The sequence below is a fragment of the Phyllostomus hastatus genome, unplaced genomic scaffold (assembly GCF_019186645.2).
Source record: "Phyllostomus hastatus isolate PE091 unplaced genomic scaffold, TTU_PhHast_1.1 phas_contig_80, whole genome shotgun sequence".
In the NCBI taxonomy this organism is placed as follows: Eukaryota; Metazoa; Chordata; class Mammalia; order Chiroptera; family Phyllostomidae; genus Phyllostomus; species Phyllostomus hastatus.
Genome location: NW_025333960.1, coordinates 38369873 through 38393160, shown reverse-complemented (window position 1 = coordinate 38393160; position 23288 = coordinate 38369873). Strand labels below are relative to the sequence as shown.

Below are 23288 nucleotides of genomic sequence, written 5' to 3'. Positions count from 1 at the left end.
TTTTTTATTTTATATGCAGTTGATTGGATGATTTATAAGCCATCAACATACTATTCAGTAGGAATTGACAAAATGGGAGAGACTGGAAGAGCCATGGTAGAAAAAACAAAGAGGTAAAAAATGTCATTCCTGAATATCTTAGGATATTGAAACCAAAAGCCCTTTAGTATTAAAAGAATTGCTATTACAGCATGACACATGTATTGATGCTGACCCCTCCCTTGGACCCCCCCCCCCCCAAAAGAACAAAAAACCCAACCATGGTGAGTATATTCAGTTTAAGAAGATACATTATTCTACATTTTGCAGTTTGGAATTATTTTTATTCAAAATGATCGAAATAAAAATATTTTAGCATTTAAAATGACAGACCAGCCCTGGCTGGTATGGCTTAGTGGATTGAGTACCTACCTGTGAACCAAAGAGTTGCCAGTTAGATTCACAGTCTGGGCACATGCCTGGGTTTTGTGCCCCAGGCCAGGTCCCCACTGGGGAGTGTGTGAGAGGCAACCACACACTGATGTTTTTCTCCAGCTCTTTCTCTCTCCCTCTAAAAATAAAATATTTTTAAAAATTAAAATGTCAGACTGGCATCTAGAAAACCTGAGTATACGCAACACTAAATGAGGTTCTCTATACCTATGATGATACTCTGAGAAATGGAGAATCCCTAATCTAAAAACAAACTAACCCAAATCTCTGTTCTCTTAGATAGCTGTTTAGGCAGTCTTTCTCTTCTTCTCAGTTATTTTTTTCTAAAATATATTTTATTGATTATGCTATTACAGTTGTCCCATTCCCCCCCCCTTTATTCCCCTCTGCCCTGCACACCCCCTCCCACCCATATTCCCCCCTTTAGTTCATGTTCATTGGTCATACATATAAATTCTTTGGCTTCTACATTTCCTATATTACTCTTAACGCCCCCCCCCATCTATTTTCTACCTACCATTTATGCTACTTATTCTCTGTACCTTCCCCCACCACACTCCCCTGTTGATAACCTTCCATATGATCTCCATTTGTGTGGTCTGTTCCTGTTCTAGTTGTTTGCTTAATTTGTTTTTGTTTTTGTTTTTGTTTTAGGTTCAGTTAATAGCTGTGAGTTTGTTGTCATTTTACTGTTCATATTTTTTATCTTTTTCTTAGATAAGTCCCTTTAAAATTTCATATAATAAGGTATGGGTGATGATGAACTCCTTTAACTTGACCTTAACTAACTCACTGGGTCCTCCAGCTGCTGCCTTGCTCCAAGTACCCTCTGCCCAGCTGCCCGTCTCAGCCCCTCCTGCCCCTCCTACCCCTCCTACCCCTCCTACCCCTCCTACCGGTCTGGATGAATGTGTCTTCTTTAACTCCTTGGTCGTCAGACTTCCATACAGTTTGATTTCCTGTCAGTTCTGGTTGTTTTTTGTTTTTAAATTTGTTATTGTGCTTCTTTTAGTTCAAGGAGGCACAGTATGTCTACCTACACTCCATCTTGGCCTGAAGAAAACCTCATAATGTTTCAAATAAATTTACAATGTTGTGTTGGGCTCCATTCACAGTCATCCTAGGCTGCGTGCGGCCGCAGGTGGGACAACCCTGTGGGACAACCCTGCAGGCGGTTAAGTGTTTTTTGCAAGAGTCCCAGGTGGTTGTTAAGCTCAGGCAAGTTGGGTAGATAATGTTATATCTTTATGGTTTTTTCTCCTGCCTTTTAGTTCCATTACTTTTGCTTTAAAGTTACAAAGTTATGTTTTTAAGGAAATTATAAGAAGAAAAACAGCATATTTTTCCTTTACCACTTATTTACCATTTGTGATGGTTTTCATTCCTGAAAACTTCATTTTGAATTTGGTATAATATTTTAAATTCTGATAATTTCCTTTTACGTTTCTTGTAGTGTATGTCTGTTTTCAACAAATTGTCTTGACTTTTGTTTATATGAAAGTCCTTATTTTCACCCTGTTTTTGAAGGGTATTGAATTTTCAGTTGACAGTTTCTTACACCTTGAAGAGGACCTCTTGCCTACATTGTTTCTGATGAGATGTCAGGCTTTATTTGTATTGTTCCCTTGTAGGAATGGTTTGGTTTTTCTCTGAGTGCTTTCAGGATTTTATTTATAGTCATCATTGGTTTTCAGTCATTTGGTTTTGATGTGATTAGTTAGGTTTTTTTTTTTTTTTTGTATTTATTTTGCTTGGGGTTTGATCTGTAAGGGCTTTGCTCACTCTCCCATCAAAGTTATAGGATAGTCTTCCATTATTCCTCTAAGTTTTTAAAACTTTTACTTACTTTAAATTTTTATGCCCCATTTTCTCCTTTTGGAATTCTGTTTGTACCTGTGTTAGACTGTTTGAGGTTTCTGGCTGGAGAAACTGGGTGCTTCTACCATTAAATAAGATTGAAAATGTAGTATGTTTATATATAATCTCCAAATGTAGTTGATTAAATTTGACAGTTAAGAAGTCATTGGTGATAGAAAGTAGAAAGTGGAATCTGTATTATAAAGAATTGAGGAGTAAACAGGAATTGGAAAAGTAGAAAGACACTACTGCAGTTCTGTGTGTGTGTTTTATGCCCCCTAGTTATGTTTATGACTTAGAGTTTTGTTTCATTTTTAGGCATTCATCACAAACAACCTGCCTCTCTTAGCTCTGTTTTCATATGTCCTAGGAGGGTATAAGGCACTCCGTGACATGATTTCTAGGAGCATAATTGTACAATAAATTACCTATGGTTGTTACAGGTGCTAATATGCTTGGATTTGTTCTTTTAATATTATCTTTTTCCCCCTTTCCAGTTCAAAGCAGTATTCAACGATTTCAAGAGAAGTTTTTTATTTTTGCTCTGACTCCTCAACAAGTTAGAGAGATATGCATATCCAGGTAAGAGGAATGTTTGGAATATATTTCTTCATGAGTATCTGTGTATTGGTCTGCTAAGGCTGCTGTAACAGAGTACCACAAACTGGGTGGCTTAAAGAGCAGCAGTTTATTTTCTCACACTTTTGGAGACTTGAAGACTAAGGCTAAGATGTTGGCAGATTTGCTTTCTCCTAAAGCCTCTCTCACTCTTGGTGGATCAGTTGGTTAGAGTGTCATCCTGATACACCTAGGTTGTAGGTTGGGTCCCATCAGGGCACATACAAGAATCAACCAATGAATACCTAAATAAGTGGAACAACAAATTGATGTTTCTCTCTCCCCTCTCTTCTTCTCTCTCTCTAAACTCAATTTTAAAAAATTGTACAATGGTTAGTCCAAAAAGTCCAGTATTCAAGTAATATGGGGTTCAGAAAAAAAGAGAAAATTGAGAGGAGGAAATGACCAAAGTAGTAAAATGAATGTAGGTTCATGTAGTTTATGTCCATCAGGAACAAGGTATTGAGTGAGTTTTTGTAAATTAGAAGTACTTTCAATCTTGGGAATAATAATAAGCTAGCTAACAACAAGTAAATAGAATAACTTAAATAGTATAATGTATGTCCAAAACTGTATCATTAACCTAAGTTTTGTTATTCAGGGATTGATGCAGACTCCGGCCCGCTGGAGTCTGTGTTGTGAATTTGTGAGGTAAACAAATTCACATGGACTACCGAGTCCTATGGAGAAAAAGGGGTGGCATGGCCACTCTCTCAAAGGGAGAGTGCCTCGACCCTCGACTGGATAGGCTTTTATTGCTTTCCAGTCTAATTACATCAAAGAAGGTTCTCATTATTTCTAGATTTAGTGAAGTGATTACTTCTTAAAGATAACAAAAAAAGAAAAAATGTTGCAAGTGCAAGGAAACGATAAAAATGATTGATTTGGTTACATTTCATCCTTGGGATGTCTTAGCACAGACTTTAGGGAGTTGCTTCAGAGATACACATTAAACATCTGCCGTTTTAACTCAGGATGAGGGAGTTTTAGCAAAAGCAGGTCTCATAGCAGCCCAGGTACAATGCATGGCTGATTCCCCACGGGAAAGCCGATCTGCACGCCTGGCTTCTGTGTGCTGCCTCACGTTCAATCGGCTTTCCAGATCCATGCTGGGCTACATTTGCCATTGCCATGCTGATCGGTTCCCTATAGGGGGTTATCCCTTGCTTGAAGTCAGCATTTATTAAGTGTTTTATTAGGTACAAAGAACTATATTATGTGATATGACCCCTTTCTAAAAGTTGCTTACAGTCTTGTTAGTGAACCAGCTTATGTACATAAAATGATCATTGGCATTGCCAGGTGTATATGAAAAGAACAAATTTAGTACGGACAAATGAGAGCTGATTTACAGGAGATTACTTTTAACTTTGGCGGTCTGGGAAAACTTTATTAGAATTTTGGGTGGGCCTTTGAAGGAAGGAGATTATTGACAGTAAGTAGATTTAAAGATACAGATTTCAAGATACATTTTTAAACCCTTTTTTTTTTGAAGTTTTAACTTCATGGATGTATTAACTAATCAAGAAATGAATGACTAAAATTTAAATAATTAATTTCAGGATGCATTTTTAATCATGTTCTGGAGATGGATGGTATCACCATAATGGGAATGTATTTAATGCTGCAGAACCATACACTTAAAAATGGTTAACATGATAAATTTTTTTAATGTATATTTAACCACCAACATTTTTTAAAGTAATGATAAAAGTAAATAATTCTCCCTCCAAAGAAAACAAAATGAAACACATATACACATGTTTATATAAATCCCAACCTTTTCAGAGTTCTAATAAAATAGTAAAACAACATCTTTCTAAGTGGAAGTAAAAGTTTGATACCCATTACTGTGCTTTCAATAATTACCAACATTTTGGTAGTCTCTGTGTGACCTACTCTCCATATTTTTTCCTGCAATATTTTAAAGCAAATCACAGACATCATATGATTTCACCGAGAAATACCTTAAAATGCATTTCTGATTAATTGTTAACACAATCACACTAAAAATTAATAATTCCTTAATATAAAACCCTGTCTAGCCTATATTCAAATTTTCTGAGTTGTTTCAGTATTTAAACATTTAAATGTGTGTTACTTTGGACTTGCAAGATATTTTTTTGATGAAGGCTATGAAAAGTGGAAAAAAAGGAAACTATACAGGGAACCAACAGTGATGGGAAGGAAACCAGGATTCTACTATGTGGATCAGAAGGAAGAAAGAAATATTCAACCAGAACAGAATGAAGAAACAAGAATTCAAAATAATGAGGAGAGGTTTAGGAACCTTCAGGACAACTTTAAATGTTCCAACATCTGAATCATGGGGGTGCCAGAAAGAGAAGAGGAAGAGCCAGAGACTGAAAACTTATTTGAAAAAAATAATGAAGGAGAACTTCTCCAATCTGGTGAAGAAACTTCCAGGAAGTTCAGAAAGCTCAGAGAGTCCCAAAGAAATTGGACCCAAGGAGGAACACACCAAGGCACATCATAATTACATTACCTAAGATTAAAGATAAGGAGAAAATCTTAAAAGCATCAAGACAAAAGGAGACAGTTACCTACAAAGTAGTTCCCATAAGACTGTCAGCTGATTCTCAAAAGAGACCTTGCAGGCAAGAAGGGGCTGGAAAGAAATATTCCAAGTCATGAAAGGCAAGAACCTACATCCAAGATTACTCTATCCAGCAAAGCTGTCATTTAGAATGGAAGGGCAGATAAAGTGCTTCTCAGATAAGGTCAAGTTAAAGGAGTTCCTCATCACTAAGCCCTTATTATATGAAATATTAAAGGGACTTAATCTAAGAAAAAGAAGATGATCTAAATTATAAATAGTAAAATGACAATAAACTCAAAACTATAAACAAGTGAGCCTTAAAAAAAAACAGCAAATTAAGCTACAACTAGAACAGGAACAGAAATGGAGATCACATGGAGGCTTATCAGTGGGAAGAGGGAGGGGGGAATTGGAGGGAAAGGTACAGGGAATATGTAGCATAAATGGTAGGTGCAAAATAGGGGGAGGTTAAGAATAGTATAAGAAATGTAGAAGCCAAAGAACTTACATGTACAACCCATGGACATGACCTGGGGGTAGTGGCAAATAAAGGGGGGGAAATGGGAGTGGTGTAATAGCATAATCAATAAAATATATTTAAAAAAAAGCAAATCAAAAATTAAAAGGTTCATAAATTTTTAAAAAAGATTTTTTTACTTTAATAGCAGATTTACAGAAAGGTTGTAAAAATTATATATATATTCTTCACCTAGCTTTCCTTAATATTAACATTTTGCATAACCACACTGTAATTATCAAAAACCAAGAAATCAACCTGCGTAAAATACTGTTAACTAAATAACAAACTTCATTCAGATTTTACCAGTTTTTCTGCCATTGAATTTCTGTTCTTGGATTCAATTTGGGGTCCTAAATCACTTTTAATTGGGTCATTTTTAGTTTCTTTCAATCTGTGACAGTTTTTTGGTTTTTCCTTGTCTTCCATAACTGTTGATACTTTCGAAGAATATGACTCAGGTATTTGTACATGTCCCTTAGTTTGGGTTGTCTTCTATGTTGTCATGATTAGGTTGAGATTAGGCATTTTTGGAAGAATACCCCAAGTTACAACCCCTTCTCAGTGTGTCATTGGGCTGCATAATATTGATACATCTTATTTTTGGTAATGTTAACCTTGATTATTTGGATAAGGTATTGGGTAAGATTTTTGCACTGTAAAATTGCTGTTTTTTCCTTTGTTATTAAAAAATGCCTTGGAGATACTTGGAGACTAGGCACATATTGTTTCTTTTTGAGTAGGATTCGCAGCTCTTCACATACTCTCTTTCTTCCTACTCTGCTTTAAGGGCCAGTTCCAGTCTTACCTCTTCTGGAATACCTTTCCCCATTTCCCCAAACACATCCTTTGTCTTTCATTGTACTATGTACTATATTCTGTGAAAACATCGTTGCATTTATTTGACTACTTACATTTATGAACTTCTTAATGAAAACAACATCTCTTAGTCATTTTTATATTTCAGAAGCCTGTCACAGTGCCTGGCATACAGTCAGTGCCTGCTTTATATCTGATAAATGAGGTCAACATATGCAAGTTCCCACAACTGTGAAACTGGCAGAAAATGAATGTCAGAAGATGCTTAGCCATTACTCATAGTGTTTGTGAAGATAATTAGCACTTTGCGTTTCCCAGTTTGATAATTTCTCTTACTGGAACAAAGTATAAATCCTTAGTGAGCTACTAAAAAGCATTTATAACATGCTTCCATCTCTGTTACTGTGTTCATGTTTTTGTCATTTCTCTTTTTTCGAATTCTGTTCCCTAACCTAACAAGATTCTGCTGTGTAGGTCTGGTTGATCCTCAACCTTTCCTTTGGATGAGAATCACTGCACTAGTGAAGCCACTGTGACTGATAAAAGCATGTCTACTTTGAGTAGAAATAAGCAGAACAACTACTGTACAAATCCTGTTTTCCAATTTTTTGGACACTGATTACTGCCTTAAACTTTTGAGACAGAATTAAATTTCTCTTTTTCTGGAGCACTTGCTTTTCATAATTTTCTTTTGTACTTAGCACATTTTACTTTAGTTGTGTATATCTGTTAACTACTGGCATTGTAAGACTTCTGAGAACAAAACCAAAAATGTGTTGCTAGCCTTTGAAGCCCCTGCACCCAGACTGAAATATTTCTTGATTTGAATGAGTGGAATGAATAATGGGTTACTCATAAGAGCTCTGTGTTGTCTAGGATATAGGGATGTTTTGAATAGACATTTTAGGAGGGTGGGGACCACCACTGGCAAGGGAGACAGAGGAGAGTTAGTAATAGTAGTCAGCTGCTTGCACAATCTTATATCTAGGCACTTTACATGGATTATTAACACATTTAACCATCACAGACTTCATGAGGTAGGTGCAGTGATTTTCCATCTTTAACAGATGTAGAGACTAAGGAACAGAAAGGTTAAATATCCCTGACCTTTGTGGTTCAGTTGGTTGGGCATTGCCCACAAAGCAAAAGTTTGCCTGTTTGATTCCCAGTCAGGGCACCTGCCCAGGTCTCAGATTCGGTCCTGGGTCAAAGTGTGTACAAGAGCCACTGCTCAATATTTCTCTCCCTCTCTTCCTCCTTCCCTCCCCCCTCTCTAAAAATAAATAAATATGTATACACACACACACACACACATATATATATATGTATATATATATATATGTGTGTATATGTATATATATACACACACACACACACATATATATTTTTTTTTTTTAAGAGAAAGGCCCTGGCTGGTGTGGCTCAATGGATTGAGCACAGGCCTTCAGGCCAAAGGGTCGTTGGTTTGATTCCCAGTTGGGGCACATGCCTGGGTTGCAGGCCGAGGTCCCCAGTGAGGGGGGTGCATGAGAGGCAACCACACATTGATGTTTCTCTCCCTCTCTTTCTCCCTCCCTTCCCCTCTGTTTAAAAATAAATAAAATCTTTAAAAAGAAAGGTTAAGTAATTTGCCCAAGGTCATATAGTGTGAGGCTGTAGAACTCAAGCTGGTGCCTATTGTGCTTTCCTGCCTCCCAGTGAATGTAGAGAACTGGAAACCGTGAGAATGGCCCAGTCAGAGCAAGATGACTAATCTCTAAAGATACCCTCTCTGAAAAGTCCAAGATTTATGGTAATGGCTGAGGACATTACCACTTAAATTGTTCATAGGTGCCACCTGGGGATCTTGTTGAAATGCAGATTTTAATTTTGTAGATCTGGAGTGGGGCCTGAGATTCTGCATTTCTAGCAAGCTTCCAAAGAGTAACTTGTGGGTTCCATTTTGAATGGCAAGGATTTGGAAGGTGTCACTGCCAAAGATATTTTATAGGGGACTCTGTTAGGTTCTCATGTAGAAATTCTAAGAGGTTCTGTGTCCTTAATTGGATATGTAATTATGAACTTGCCGTGGTATAGAGTAGCACTAGTCAACCCTTTTCATCTCGTGGCACACATAAACTCATTACTAAAATTCTGCAGCACACCGAAAAAATACATTTTTTGCCAATCTTACTAGAAAAAGGTAGGTATAATTTTGATTGATTTACAAAAAAAAAAAGTATGTTACCTACCTTTTTTGCTCCAAAGTGACTTAAAACATCAGGGCCTGTACTTGTATATAGGGGTTTCTGGCACCAAGAATTAACCAATCAGATGCAACCTTATTATACAAATGATCAGTAAGATGCAACTCTGTTGTATGACCTATATATTTATGGTTCAAGACAGGGCATTCACCATGGACGGCTATTGTGGCTGTTGTCATTTTTTAATTTGACAATCTAAGGGAAAAGAGGTCAGTGCCCCTGACTTGAATCGTCAGATATTGACATGAATCGTCAGATATTGCATGTATTAGAAATTCTTGTGGCACCCAGTTGAAAATTGCTGGTGTAGAGATACTGAGACTCCAGGCACCAGTTCTTTATCCTGGTTTCATGTTAGATTCACCTGAGTAGCTGTAGAAACTATTGGTGCTCAGACTGTACTCCAGACCAATAGGGATATCTGCTGAGTGGGCCTTTGTATTAAAAAAAATTAGCAAGTGATTAGAATTCTTAGCCAAGGTTGAGAACCACTATAAGCAAACAAATTAATTTATTAGTCTCTTTTAGAACCTAGGGGGCTCCTCTTCATGTTAACCAATTCTGTTGTGTATTGAGATGCATAATGCATTGTAAAAGTTTCTGTGAAGTGAAAATACCCTAAAGTTACCATAAAGACATGATTAAATGTTAAATAAATGAGGGTTATCATCACCTCAGTGTCTTGATTAAGGCTTGTGCTATTGGTATGCTAGTGTTCATCTTCTAAGAACTAAGAATAAAAATACTAAGGTTGGGTTTTTTTTTGTTGTGAGGTTTTTGTTTGTTTGTGTTTTGCTTGTTTTTTGGCAAGAGCGTTCCTATGAATTCTCATTGTGCTTTCTTAACCCAATTTCTTTCTCTTTTCAACAGGGATTTTTTGCCAGGTGGTAGGAGAGATTATACAGTTCAAGTTCAGCTGAGGTGAGTTTGAATTTTTTGTTGCTTTAATACCACTTGCTAATAACTCTGGTGCATATAATCAGGAATTTGTAAATATATAATCATGTTTGAGTATACTATTTAAGAATATTTGCTTTTTCCTTCTGTAATGCAGACTTTGCTTGGCAGAGACCAGTTGCCCTCAAGAGGATAACTATCCCAATAGTCTGTGTATAAAAGTAAATGGGAAGCTCTTTCCTTTGCCTGTAAGTTGCTTTTTATTCACCAGGAGGTGGGGTCGGGGAGGTAAAGACTGGTTGTGAGTAAATGAATTATTGGTTAGATGATGGGTATATGGGAGCTCATTACACTTTTCTGTCTTTTTGTATATGTTTGAAATTTTTCAATAGTAAAAACTTAAAAGACATCTTTGAGGGAGTTGGGAAACTGGAATATAAACTTATAAATTAGAAAATTTTTAAAAATTAGGGTTAATTTTGTAAAGTTGTGATAGTTTTTAAAGGTCTTAATAAAAAAGCTATAAAGGTATCTCTGAGTCAAATGGCATATCAAGAACTTGCATTTGAATATTCAGGGGCAAAGCCAAAAGTGTGTGAGATATGTATTTGGGTGTGAGCTGATGGTGGGGCCAGAAGTGACCGAAGCACAGTTAGTAGCATGTTAATTATTGAAGCTAGGTGGTGTGAGTACTTACTGTTCTCTCTACTTTTATACATGAAAATTTTTAATAATATAAAGCAAAAATGTAAATCTGTGTTGGTATTAAAGTAGTAGTATTACAAGTAGTATTAAAGTAGTAGTAACTTTTGTCAGAAGTGCAAGTAAGATACTTCTGAATTTTGGGGGTGAGGTTAGGTACTTTTCTGAACTTGTGAAATCTTTGATAACTTTTTTAAAAGGTCATTTTTCTCTTTTGGATTGATGACCTTTGGGTGAGACTCTGTGATTTCCAGTGTAAAATAAAAATAATCAGTGTAACTGAAATTAGACAAGATCCTGTATCTGTTTTGGAGGAAATATTTAATTGTCTACAGAGAATTAAATCTAACTTCTTTCTTACGGTTGTAGGGCTATGCACCACCACCTAAAAATGGGATTGAACAGAAGCGCCCTGGACGCCCTTTGAATATTACGTCTTTAGTCAGGTTATCTTCAGCTGTGCCAAATCAGATTTCCATTTCCTGGGCATCAGAAATCGGAAAGGTAAAGATTCTGTCCTCCGGGCAGCATGAAAGTAATCCCACTAGGAGTTGATTTATTCCTGTTTTTTCTTAGGCTACTAGCTCCAGTTTGTTTTGTTTTCTGACTGTAATTTCTAAAAAGCAGTAATTTCCAGTTCAGGGGTGGAGGTGTGGAGATTCTTAAGGTTAAAAACTTTAAGATTTCCTTAGTATCATCTCTTGACTTTCCTGGGAAATAAGTATAATTACAATATTTCTTAAGGTAGTGCATGATTTAATCTTAATTGTGTTTAAATAGCATGTTAAGAAACTGGAAAGTTGGGATGATGTTACGTATTTATGAATAGGAAAAAAGAAACTGTATTTAGCTTTGGGAAAAATAGCTAAATCATGTTGTGATGAGAAGTAATCTGTTCCGGCATTTATATAAATAGCTGATACCTTAGATAACATGTGGGCATCTCCTGAGAGCATTTACTTAGAATTATATCATTTCCTTTAACTTTTTGGTTGATGAACTGATTTTCTGCTGATTCTTAAAGTGCATTATCTCAGGTATGAGGTACTGATTAGTACAACAAGGCATTTTTAGATTAGAACTTCTGTTCATTTGCTGGGGGTGGGGGGGTATAAGGCGACTAAATAGCAATGGAAAAAATATAATAAAGATTATATAAAAAAACAAAGAACCAAAAAAATTTTTTAAAAACTACTTGTTTATATAACTGAAATAATAGAATGACAAAAATTTCAGTTAATTTCTGAACATAAACTTTAGTGTTGCTATTTTATAAGAGAAAAAATACTATTTTCCATTTCATGGATAGAGAAGTTGAGTCAATACATTTGTAGCAAGAATTTTTTTGCTTTATAACCAATGTAATTATAGAACTTAGACATAAAGAACAGTATTTTTGTATTAATTTTTGGACTATAAAGATATTATTCTCTTTAGTGATTGTTCTTTTGAGCTCTCATTTTAGAATTTTTACTATAACTTACTGTCCTAGGGCACTGATTTCTAATATTTTCCATTTGCATGAACCGAATGTGCAGTGGTAAATCATTGCAGTGGTAAAGGATTCAGAAAATCTTGGTTTAGTGCCAAGTTGGTCATTGTTTGATTTTGGCGAAGTTGCTTATATCCATGAGGCCTACTTAGTATAAAGAACGAGTAAAATCTTGACAATGGGTTTTGTGTACAAATGTGAGGGACATTAAATGAGTAGGGATTAATGCTTTAAAGCTTAGTGAGAGGAGTTTGAACAGAACAGTATATATTTTTGAAATAATTATTAAGTTTCTGATTTTTGAGTAATTGTAGACATTGAAAACCTGGTAGCTTTTTTTCTCTTGGCCACAAATGGGAATAGTATTTTTCCTTGTAATTAAAATAATTAATTGACTTAAATCCACACACTAATTTGCATATTCAGATTTAAAAAAACTTTCAGGACATTTAAAATAATTGGTTTGGCAACTACTTAAAAGTATTTTATTGTAGAGTTAAACATTTTTGTTTTAATTTATTGATTTTAGAGAGAGGGTGGAAGGGATGGGGAGGGAGGGAGAGAGACATCAATTTGTTATTCCACTTTTTTATACATTCATTGGTTGATTCTTGTATGTGCCCTGACCGGGGATTGAACCTGCTACCTTGATGTATGCGAATGATGCTCTAACCAACCGAGCTACCTGGCCAGGGCCTGCTTATTATAGAATTGATTGAATTTGTATATTTAATGAAATGGTAAGATGTTAGCATTTTGGTATAAAATTATATGTCACCCCTTTATAGCTCTATAAATAGCTAATGAAGGTTCCTTTGTGCCAGATCGAAGAGGTTTGGGACTGTATGCTTGTGTTCCAGCCTTGTCGTTTTGGTTGTTTTTTATCATTTCTTCATGTGTCTTACATACTGCAGTAGGTACCCCTTCCCTAGTAAAATGTCCATTTCAAAACAGGAGTTAATTTGTCAGTTTCTTTCAAAAGAAAGTTGATTTGGGGTTTATTTAAGTGATTGCTCAAGGTCATAAAATAAGTGATCTCTTATGCCAGAATCAGAACTCTGGATTTGAAGTGTTAATTCAGACCACTGATGTTGAATGTTCTGTAGTGGAACCCATTTTTCAATGAAAATACTGTGAAAAGCTCATTATGTAAAAACAACAGTTTAATCAGAAGTTGGCATGGAAGGGTAGGTACATTCTCATTCATACCACGATGGTCCCTAGGATAGCAGTTTTGCCAAATTAGAAAACAGTTTGAAAGCTACTGATCTAAGCTATGTTATCTTTCACATGGATGTTTTAAAGTAGTGAGTGAGAAATACCTTTAATGTGATTGAGCTATCTTTCCTAAAGGAACTGAGTTGATTTTGTTCCCTTAGCAGTCATTGACCTTCCTGTGGAACTTATTTTGAATGTTATGTTTAGAAACCAGAGGTTTTTAGACAAGTATTTTATGTAAATGGACTATTATCTCTCGTCTTTAATACAGATTGTCTTTCTTTGTAGAATTACTCCATGTCTGTATATCTTGTACGACAGCTCACATCAGCCATGTTATTACAGAGATTAAAAATGAAAGGTATTAGAAACCCTGATCATTCCAGAGCACTAAGTAAGTAATGTTTGTAAGACTGAGCATATGAGATGCTTTAATGAAAAAAAGCCTCACATATACATATATATCAATATAGGAGTAATTTAAGGATAATTATTAGAAACCTAAAATGAATATTGAATTAAAAATTCTCTTAAGAACATAGCCGTATATATTGGGAAAACCCTTCTCTTAGAAACTACTCTGAAGAGGATCAATTTCAAGTCCCAACCAGTCTCATTTGGGGCCTTCTTATGAGAACTCACTTAAATAAACATCAGGTTTATGGTAGTTTTGAGTATTGATATATACATTGGCTTGAGAATAGGAATGCAAGTTTTCAAAATGTCCAGTGTTTAATAAGATGTACATTTTAAAAAATTCTTTTTTTTAAAAGATTTTATTTATTTATTTTTTTGGAGAGGGGAAGGGGGGGGAGAGAGAGAGAGAGAGAGAGAGAGAGAGAGAGAGAGAGAGAGAGATCAATGTGCAGTTGCTGGGGGCGGTGGCCTGCAACCTAGGCATGTGCCCTGACTGGGAATCGAACCTGTGATGCTTTGGTTCACAGCCCGCGCTCAATCCACTGAGCTATGCCAGCCAGGGCTAAAAAAAATTCTAAACAATAAAAAGCTCTTTCTTTTTGCTAAAGTTAAGCTGATGTCCACCAATAATATTTGCCTTCTGAGATGTTTTATTTTGTTCTTTTATAATGTACAGTAATAGGTAGAGAAAAATGCCTAACTCAAACTGTAAATACTTCAGTAGCTAAATTTAATTAAACAGGACATTTTTCTGAAAAAGAAAATGTTCTTCCCCCGATTACCTCCCATACCACTGAATGAACCAGAAAGGAGGAAAGGTTGAAAGGGGAGCCAAGTAGGGCTTTTGAAATGGTATTTTGTTTTTTCTAACTCAGACCATTTCTAATCTCCTCAGACAGCACATTGTTGATCTTCTTGCCTAGACCTGGAAGCTCTTGAAGTTAAGAAAGTGCTTTCCTACTTTTTCTCGCCCCATTCCACTGTGTCCAGTTCCAGTCCCGTTCTCCCTATAATGGTTTTGAGAATTAGGCATCCAAAGGCAATGCATATATTTATTAGCTTCCATATGTAGTTATCTGGTGAATGAAATCACAGGCACATTACCACATCCATATTATTTTTTAGTTGTCAAAGGAAGTATAAGACTATTTTATCTTTCTGTTTACAAACTTAGAAATTGTTGCAACCAACCAGTACTTCCTAATAAAAACTGTCGTTGATGTGTGTTAAAATAGCATTGAAGTTTAGAGTAACTGCTGTTTTCCAAGTTCTTTTCCTAATTGTTTTGTTTTTAAATCTTAAATAGTTTTCTGTTTAGAAACTCTTCTTACCTGCAACTTTAGTTTAAAATTTCAATTAAACATGTGATACAGAGTTTGTAAGTTTGGAATTCTTTAACCTAATACTGGAAGTATGATTGTGTTTTCAATACATTAATACTTGAACGTTTTGTTTTTTTGTTTTTTTGTTTTTGTAGTTTGTTGATCTGTTCAAACTGAGGAACTTTAAATAAGATGATATATATTTCTATAACTCTGTTCACATGTCACAATTAATTTTAAAAATGTTTATTATTATTTTTTCTTTTTTTAAAGTTAAAGAAAAACTTACTGCAGATCCTGATAGTGAAATTGCTACAACTAGCCTTCGGGTATCCTTGATGTGCCCCGTAAGTAAAGCAACAAAACGTTCTGGGATGTTTTACTTTTTATAACTTAATACTTTTCCTAGAAAAGAAAGTGTGATAATGACTTTGATAGAATTCTTAAATTTCGTCATTTTTCCACTTGAGGAATCTTCATGATTAAGCATTATAATTCCAAAGAAAGGCAGTGGCCAAAGAATAGTCCTGAAAGGATATTACTGGGTTGGTCAAAAACTTGGTTGGTTTTTTTCCCCATAAGATGGCTCTAGTAGCGCTTACTTGTCTTTGACGTCATTTGAGACAACTTCGTTAGGTTGTATTGTGACAGCTGTCAAATCAGCGTTCATTTTTTAAAACTTAATCAAAATTGGTGAATTTTTTGTGTAGCCATTTTAATATTGAAAATAGAAGAAAATATGCAACTTCTTAGCATATTATGCTTTATGTTTTCAACAAAGGTAAAAAACACCACTGAAACATGAAGATAGATTTGTTTAGTGTATGGAAGAGTCCTGTGACTGATTGAATGTGTCAAAACTGGTTTGTGAAGTTGCACACTGGAGATTTCTCACGGACAATGCTTTATGGCGGGTAGACCAGTTGAAGTTGATAGCAATCAAATCAAGACAGTGAGAACAATCAACATTATACCATGTGAGAGATAGCTGACATACTCCAGATATCCAGATCAATAAAGTTATTAGTGAACATGAAAAATGTGTCTTCTATGGAAAAAAAACTGAACAGACTTCTTGGCCAACCCAGTAATATTGAAGAGGGAAGAGAACTTTAGGTTCAGAATAATCTGTTACAGTTAATGCTGTAAATAAACTACAGCTAATAATAAGGATATAGAGAAAGTTGCTCCTTTTATCAAAATAAAATTGCTAGGACATAATAAAATGCTAATTGATGGTTCTGCTTTAATTGAGGTAGAATGTGTGAGTGTATGAAATGTCTTTTTTTTTTTTTAAGATTGTATTAATTTATTTTTAGAGAACAAAGAAGGGAGGGAGAAAGAGAGGGAGAGAAACATTGATGTGTGAAAGAAACATTGATTGGTTGCCTGAGGACCTGGCCCACCATCCGGGCACGTGTCCTGACCAGGAATTGAATCAGCAGCGACCTTTTGGTTTTTGGGGTGACATCTAACCCATTGAGCCACACCAGTCAGAGCAAGAGATGCCTTAATTCATTTGTAATGTACTTCTAAATTGCACAGTAGTTTTTATTTTATATCTCTTAATATAGAGACTATGGGGAGAATTGGTCAGCAAGCTAGGTCCTCGTGTGTGCTTGGTACTGAGCTAATTGTCAGAGAAAATACTGGAGACTTGATGAAAAGTTTTTAGAAAGTTACTCATCTAGTTTGAGAGAGAAAACAAACTCACATGAAAAAGCAGAAGACTGGACTTACCACATATAGTTGTGCTATTGAAGTACAAGAGGAGAGATGGGAAAGGGCAGGAATAGTGGGTGAAGGCTTCTTTAAAATCAGTACTGTTGGAGGGGACCTGCCTGTATGAAAGGGACTTTATTTGGAATCAGGAATTTGTAATGTAGTGTAGGGGACATTTGGTGACCAGTCACCGTTGTGAGAAATAAGCAGAGTGGAGCAAAAGTAGGTTTATACTTGTTTGTGAGGATGCAAAACACAGTTTATTCTTGTATTATTAATGTATCATTTTCCATACAAACAACTGTAAACCTACTTTTGCCCCCCCTGTATTTTTTTTTTTTAATGGAGAAAGAATTATTTTCGAGAAAGGAATAATCTGTCAAGTTCCTGTTAGGCGCTCCTTGTTTAACTGCCTTAGCAAAATGTGTGTGGGAATTGTTTTCAGTTTGCAGAATGAGGAACAGAGACTGAACGATTGGGTAACCCAGGTCACACAGTAATAACTAGGAGAACAAGGACAAACATTTTGGTCTTCTGGCATCATTCTGGTTCTCTTAACACTATACTGTATTGTCCCTTTGGGCTAACATAAAAGGTCCCTGATTACATGTCCGCCGTTCTACCACCCTGGAAAGCAGTGTTTGTGTATATCTTTCTTCTGAAGCTTTCTTTTTTAATCATTAACTGAAATAACTTTATTGAAAAGGGAGAGAATTACATGAAATTGGGATTGCTTAGAAATTACAAACCTATAGTTATAAAACCCAGAGAGAATAAGGTCTGTAGCTCCAGCAATGGAGGATATTACTGCCCTGAGTGGGGGGTGGGGAGCGAGGCAGAGGCCTTATGGGCATGTGTTTGGACCCAGGACCTTCTCTACTCTAGCTTTATGCAAACCTTCAAGCTCACATTCTGATCCATCATGTCATATCCTTCTGATCAGTTATGGTATCTTCATGTGGTGGTAGCTTTTATTATACTGATATATGTGGAACAAATGCCAAGTTATATTATGTGACAGAAGGTTCAAATTTGTGTGTGTTTTATGCTGCCATTTGTGTGAAAATGATTTTTAGAACACACACTTGATTATGCATAGAACATCTATGAGAGGATATGGAAGAGATGGGTCACAGTTGTTCTCTTTTCTAAATAGGGGAACAGGTGAGAAAGAGACATGTTTTCATTGTATATGGATCTCTTCCTACCTGTGAATTTACATGTTACCTATTTTCAAAAAATGAAATGATCTTTTAAAAATTATAGGGCAACCAGTGAATGCTAATAAAACATACAACAATCTTGATGGAAATAAATTCTGGTTTGAATTTTTTTTCCATTTTGATCTTCTTGTATGATTTCTTCAGACTTTATTGACTGACTTCCCTCTGAGGTTTTGTTGTCCTTTCTGAAATGGTCTTGCTTGCGCTTTTTCCTGCTCGTAGTTAGGGAAAATGAGGCTGACAATCCCGTGCCGAGCAGTGACTTGTACACATCTGCAGTGTTTCGATGCTGCTCTTTATCTGCAAATGAATGAGAAGAAGCCCACCTGGATTTGTCCTGTATGTGACAAGAAAGCTGCCTATGAAAGTCTAATTTTAGATGGGTAAGTATGTGCCAACATAAATATTAGCTTTGTCTCCATTCATTACAGCCTCATATAAAATGTCCTGTAGCATAAAGTCCAGATGTTTGTGTTTTCTGCTTTATACTTAATTATACTCAGCCTTATTTTTAAACTGTGGGTAGTGGAAGTTTTATCTTTATGATTTCTGTTGGGGGCAAGAGGGAGAGTAGTTTCCTTTTCTTTTTGCTTCCCAAAGTCTTATTTCACAGCTTGTACAAAAGGGGGGATGGTCTACTTTGTGACGTTATTTTGCTAGAACTTTGTGAAGAGCAACTAGGGTTTCTGCAAAAATGCAGACAGAGCAGGCGATAGGGTAGATAGAATTATGTCACGTAGCTGGTAAGTTCAGAACTGGGATGCACACCCAGGTTTTTCTGACTCCGGAGTCCGAACACTTAAGCATTATCTTTCATATCATACTACATGTCTGAGAATTAAGGAAAATGATATAAGTAATTATTAATAAATGAGATACCCTTTTTAAAATATACTTTATAAAAATTGCATGATATATATGTACTAGAAGTATAATTATGTTTTAAAAGAGTATTACAGTTAGACGAATGAAGCAATGAAGAGTGAATGAGTCTTTCACTTTTCTCAATATAAACTTTAACTTTACTGGATTTTTACTTTTTAAATCTTTTTAACTTATTTTGAAATGATTGTGAACTTACAGAGAAGTTGCACAAAGAGTGTCCTGTGTAACTTTGACTGAGGTGGTCAGTTGTTAAGATTCTCCCATATTTGTTTTATCACATTTCTTCTTAATATATGAACTCTGTCCAGAAGGTGTCCAGCCATATAATATAAAAAATAGAGACATTTATTGATGAAGATAAGATACAAGAAACACTGTATATAACTTGTATGCTGAGTTATTTTAAATTTATTGAGACATACCTCTGTTTCTTCTTTTATTCCACACCCCTATGAACCTTTTTCCTTGATAATAAGCTTATAGAATTTTCATAACATTTTGTTTGCTTATGTATATTTTATGTGTTGTGTTCAAGGTTGCCCTTTACTGCCAATCTCTGTTGGGAGGCTCCTGGTGTCTATTTCTGTTTAGCCATTATTTTTTAGATGATCCAGTAAGTCAGTTCACATTTTTATTGCCCATTGAAGATCTAAAATCTAGGAGGAAGGGGGTATACTACTTGTCCTAAAGTCTGGAGTATTTAAATGCCAAAAGAAACAAAACTCAAGTTAGATATCATCACTTTTGTCTCCAAGGTAGTATTTCTTTGTTACAGTTTCCCCTTTGAACAAAGCCACTAATGACATTTATGTGCTTGATTGCTTTATAGGCTTTTTATGGAAATTCTCAATGACTGTTCTGATGTGGATGAGATCAAATTCCAAGAAGATGGCTCTTGGTGTCCAATGAGACCGAAGAGAGAAGCTATGAAAGTATCCAGCCAGCCGTGCACAAAAATAGAAAGTATGTGCAGAATGGCGCCAGAGAGCAAAGCAGTAAAACTCGCACAGCATTGTCTTTACTGTTAACGTTGGCCGCTAGACCTACGTGTGGAGCTCAGTTTGCTAGCTTTATCTTTTGATCATCTGTTACATATGTAATTCGCCCAACTGATTTTTATTCTTTCCTTAAGAAATGTGCCAAAGTTTACACCATCTTATAATCAATCAGTCTTTTTAAAAAATATGTTTTATTGATTATGCTATTACAGTTGTCCCATTTCCCCCCTTCACTCCCCTGCCTCCTCTCCCACCCATATTCCCCCCCTTTAGTTGATATCCATGGGTCATGCATATGTTCTTTGGTAGAACATTTCCCATACTGTTCTTACCCTTCCTCTATTTTCTACCTACCATCTATGCTACGTATTCTCTGTACCTTTTCCCCCTCTCTGCTCCTCCCACTCCCCTGTTGATAACCCTCCATGTGATCTCCATTTCTGTGGTTCTGTTCCTATTCTAGTTGTTTGCCTAGTTTGTTTTTATTTTAGGTGTGGTTGTTAATTATTGTGAGTTTGCTGTCATTTTACTGTACATGTTTTTTATCTTTTTCCTAAATAAGTCCCTTTAACATTTCATATAATAAGGGCTTGGTGATGATGAACTCCTGTAACTTGACCTTATCTGAGAAGCACTTTATCTGCCCTTCCATTCTAAAGGAAAGCTTTGCTGGATAGAGCAATTTTGGATGTAGGTCCTTGCCTTTCATGACTTGAAATACTTCTTTCCAGCCCCTTCTTGTCTGCAAGGTCTCTTTTGAGAAATCAGCTGACAGTCTTATGGGAACTCCTTTGTAGGTAACTGTCTCCTTTTGTCTTGCTGCTTCTAGGATTCTCTCCTTCATTTTAATCTTGGCTAAGGTAATTATGATGTGCCTTGGTGTGTTTTTCTTTGGATCCAACTTCTTTGGGACTCTCTGGACTTCCTGGAAGTCTGTTTCCTTAGCCAAAATGGGGAAGTTCTCCTTTATTATTTTTTCAAATAACTTTTCCACTTGTTGCTCTTCCTCTTCTCCTTCTGGTGCCCCTATAATTCGGGTGTTGGAACATTTAAAGATGTCCTGGAGGTTCCAAAGTCTCTCCTCACTTTTTTGAATCTGTTTCTTCTTTTCTTCTCTGATTGGATGTTTCTTTCTTCCTTCTGGTCCACTCCATTGATTTGAGTCCCAGTTTCCTTCCCATCACTATTGGTTCCCTGTACATTTTCCTTTATTTTACTTAGTGTAGCCTTCATTTTTCATCTAATTTGTGACCAAATTTAACCAATTCTGTGAACATCCTGATAACCAGTGTTTTGAACTGTGCATCTGGTAGGTTGGTGCTGTGTTCGTCACTTAGTCGTATTTCTTCTGGAGCTTTGATCTCTTCTTTTGTTTGGGCCGTTTTTGGTTTGTTTGTATTTTTTTGTCTTGATGCACCTGTTACATAGTAGGGCCAGAGCCTGAACGTTTTCACCCGGGCGGGGTAACCCAGTTGCTGGGTTATGACGCTATTTGTAGGGGAGGGGTCCGAGAGGGAACAGTGGCGCTTGCTCCACTCTCTGCCATATTTCAGTCACTTCCCCTGCTTCCCCAAGCAAACTGGGCCCTTCTGGTACTAATTCCTGGGTGGGTGGGCTTGTGTACGTTCTAGGACTCTGTGGGTTTCCCCAACGAACTCTCTGTGAGGCTGGGAGTTTCTCCCGGCACCTCAACCCCCACAGGTGTTTTCAATTGGTGTTTTGAGGCTTTATTTCCCCACACTGGGACCCTGGGTTGCACGGTCCGTCTTGTTCCCCAGTTTCACCTAGTTGATATGCGAGCGAATGTGGGACCACTGGACCTGCCAGCCGCCTTGCATGCCGTGCCCATCCACAATCCACTGCCTCGCTGGGTTTGCCCACTGCCACCCCACGCCCTGGGTCTGCCAGCTGCCCTGCCATGAGCCTTCTCCGTCCTGGCTCCCTGACTCTGTTTTTTCTGCCTGTCTGGATGAATGTGTCTACTTTAACTCCTTGGTTGTGAGACTTCCATACAGTTCAGTTTTCTGTCAGCACTGGTGGTTTTTTTGTTTTCAAATTGTTGTTGCCCTTCTTTTGGTTGTGCAAGGAGGCAGAGTACGTCTCCTTGGCTGGAAGTCATAATCAGCCTTTTCATAAGTATTTTTCATATAAAAGTAAATGAAATAATCGTCTAAATTGTTTTAATATATGGTGTTTGTAACAAAATAAAGTTATAAATGACATGTGTATAAACTGTTTTTCAGAATTGTTTTTAGAGTACCTGTTGAGGGAACCCCAGGTAGAAGTGTGGTTAGGGAGGCTACTTCATCCATTAATGGACCGTAGAGGGCGATGGTCACAGGTGGGTGGCTAACAAAAGCGCGAAGGCATTTTACCATTGCCTTGGTTACTTAGGATGTATATTCAGCCTTCAATTCCTGCACCTGTCCACAGTGAGTAGGGAAACTAAGGGCAGTTTGAGTGTTTGAAACCTATATGCTAACCTAAAAGTTTCTTTTTATCTGACATAGTCTACTCACTGCATTTGAGGTCTGTGCTGACTGTATTTGATGTTGTAACAGTGTAATGCATAACCATTGTTCAGAGTAAGAAGAGAGGAAAAGTAAAGGATTAATGTCAATATTTATCATTTTCCTGTGATTATTACGGAACCTGTGGATGGACTGATCAAGGTTTCCCTCATCTTTGAGGAAAAATAGTGATTTAGTCAATTAGTTGCTGCTGCTTTTCTATTATTGACTAGCATTTATTTGCTACTAAATAGATGGCAGGGCATAATATGCATTCCATGAAATGAGTTAACATACAGTATATGAGACCATCAGAGTGTGCAGAAAGGAGAACCTAGGTGATTAGTAGATAATTGATAAGAAAAGTTTTAAATATCTGAATAACAGATGAGAAGTTTGGGGGGGTTTTTTCAAGGTGAAAATTTTTATCAAGTTCTGGCTCATGGTGAAGAAGAGCCCATCCATTCTTTGGCATGAGCGCCATTGCTTTGCTAGAATGGAAGTTTCTGATTCTGACTGAACACTGCCCACCATGTGCCTGAATTCACAGTCAGTGAACAATGTATTCTTCATGGCTGGAGATCAGCCCTCTAATTCTAGACATCTGTCTATAAAGTGACTGCTTGCTTGCAGAGACAGAGTGAGCAGCAGGACATGTGCAAATCCATGGGTAGTACCAGAGCGATAACTAAGAACATGTGTGAAGGATGCTCTTGGCTCTCTGTCAAGGCACAGAGCTCATCCTATCTCCTCAGGTGAGTAGTCGTTTTACAGACAGATGTCTGGAGTTAGGGAGTTGGTCTCTTTCCATAGGACAGGGTATATGGCTTTATTACTGTGTGTTCTCCCAGAC

General features: G+C 36.6%; 1 protein-coding gene across 9 annotated transcripts in view; it reads left to right on the top strand.

Annotated features, from left to right (window-relative positions):
• Positions 1–23288, top strand: part of PIAS2 (protein inhibitor of activated STAT 2) — an 85660-nt gene that overhangs the window by 31982 nt on the left and 30390 nt on the right. For all 9 annotated transcript variants that reach the window (XM_045850475.1, XM_045850469.1, XM_045850474.1 and 6 more), the window contains 8 exons: positions 2787–2871; positions 9920–9970; positions 10104–10194; positions 11018–11152; positions 13647–13752; positions 15371–15444; positions 18265–18425; positions 19757–19890. In XM_045850475.1, coding sequence (XP_045706431.1) covers positions 2787–2871; positions 9920–9970; positions 10104–10194; positions 11018–11152; positions 13647–13752; positions 15371–15444; positions 18265–18425; positions 19757–19890 — 837 coding nt within the window. The remainder of the gene's footprint in view (positions 1–2786; positions 2872–9919; positions 9971–10103; positions 10195–11017; positions 11153–13646; positions 13753–15370; positions 15445–18264; positions 18426–19756; positions 19891–23288) is intronic.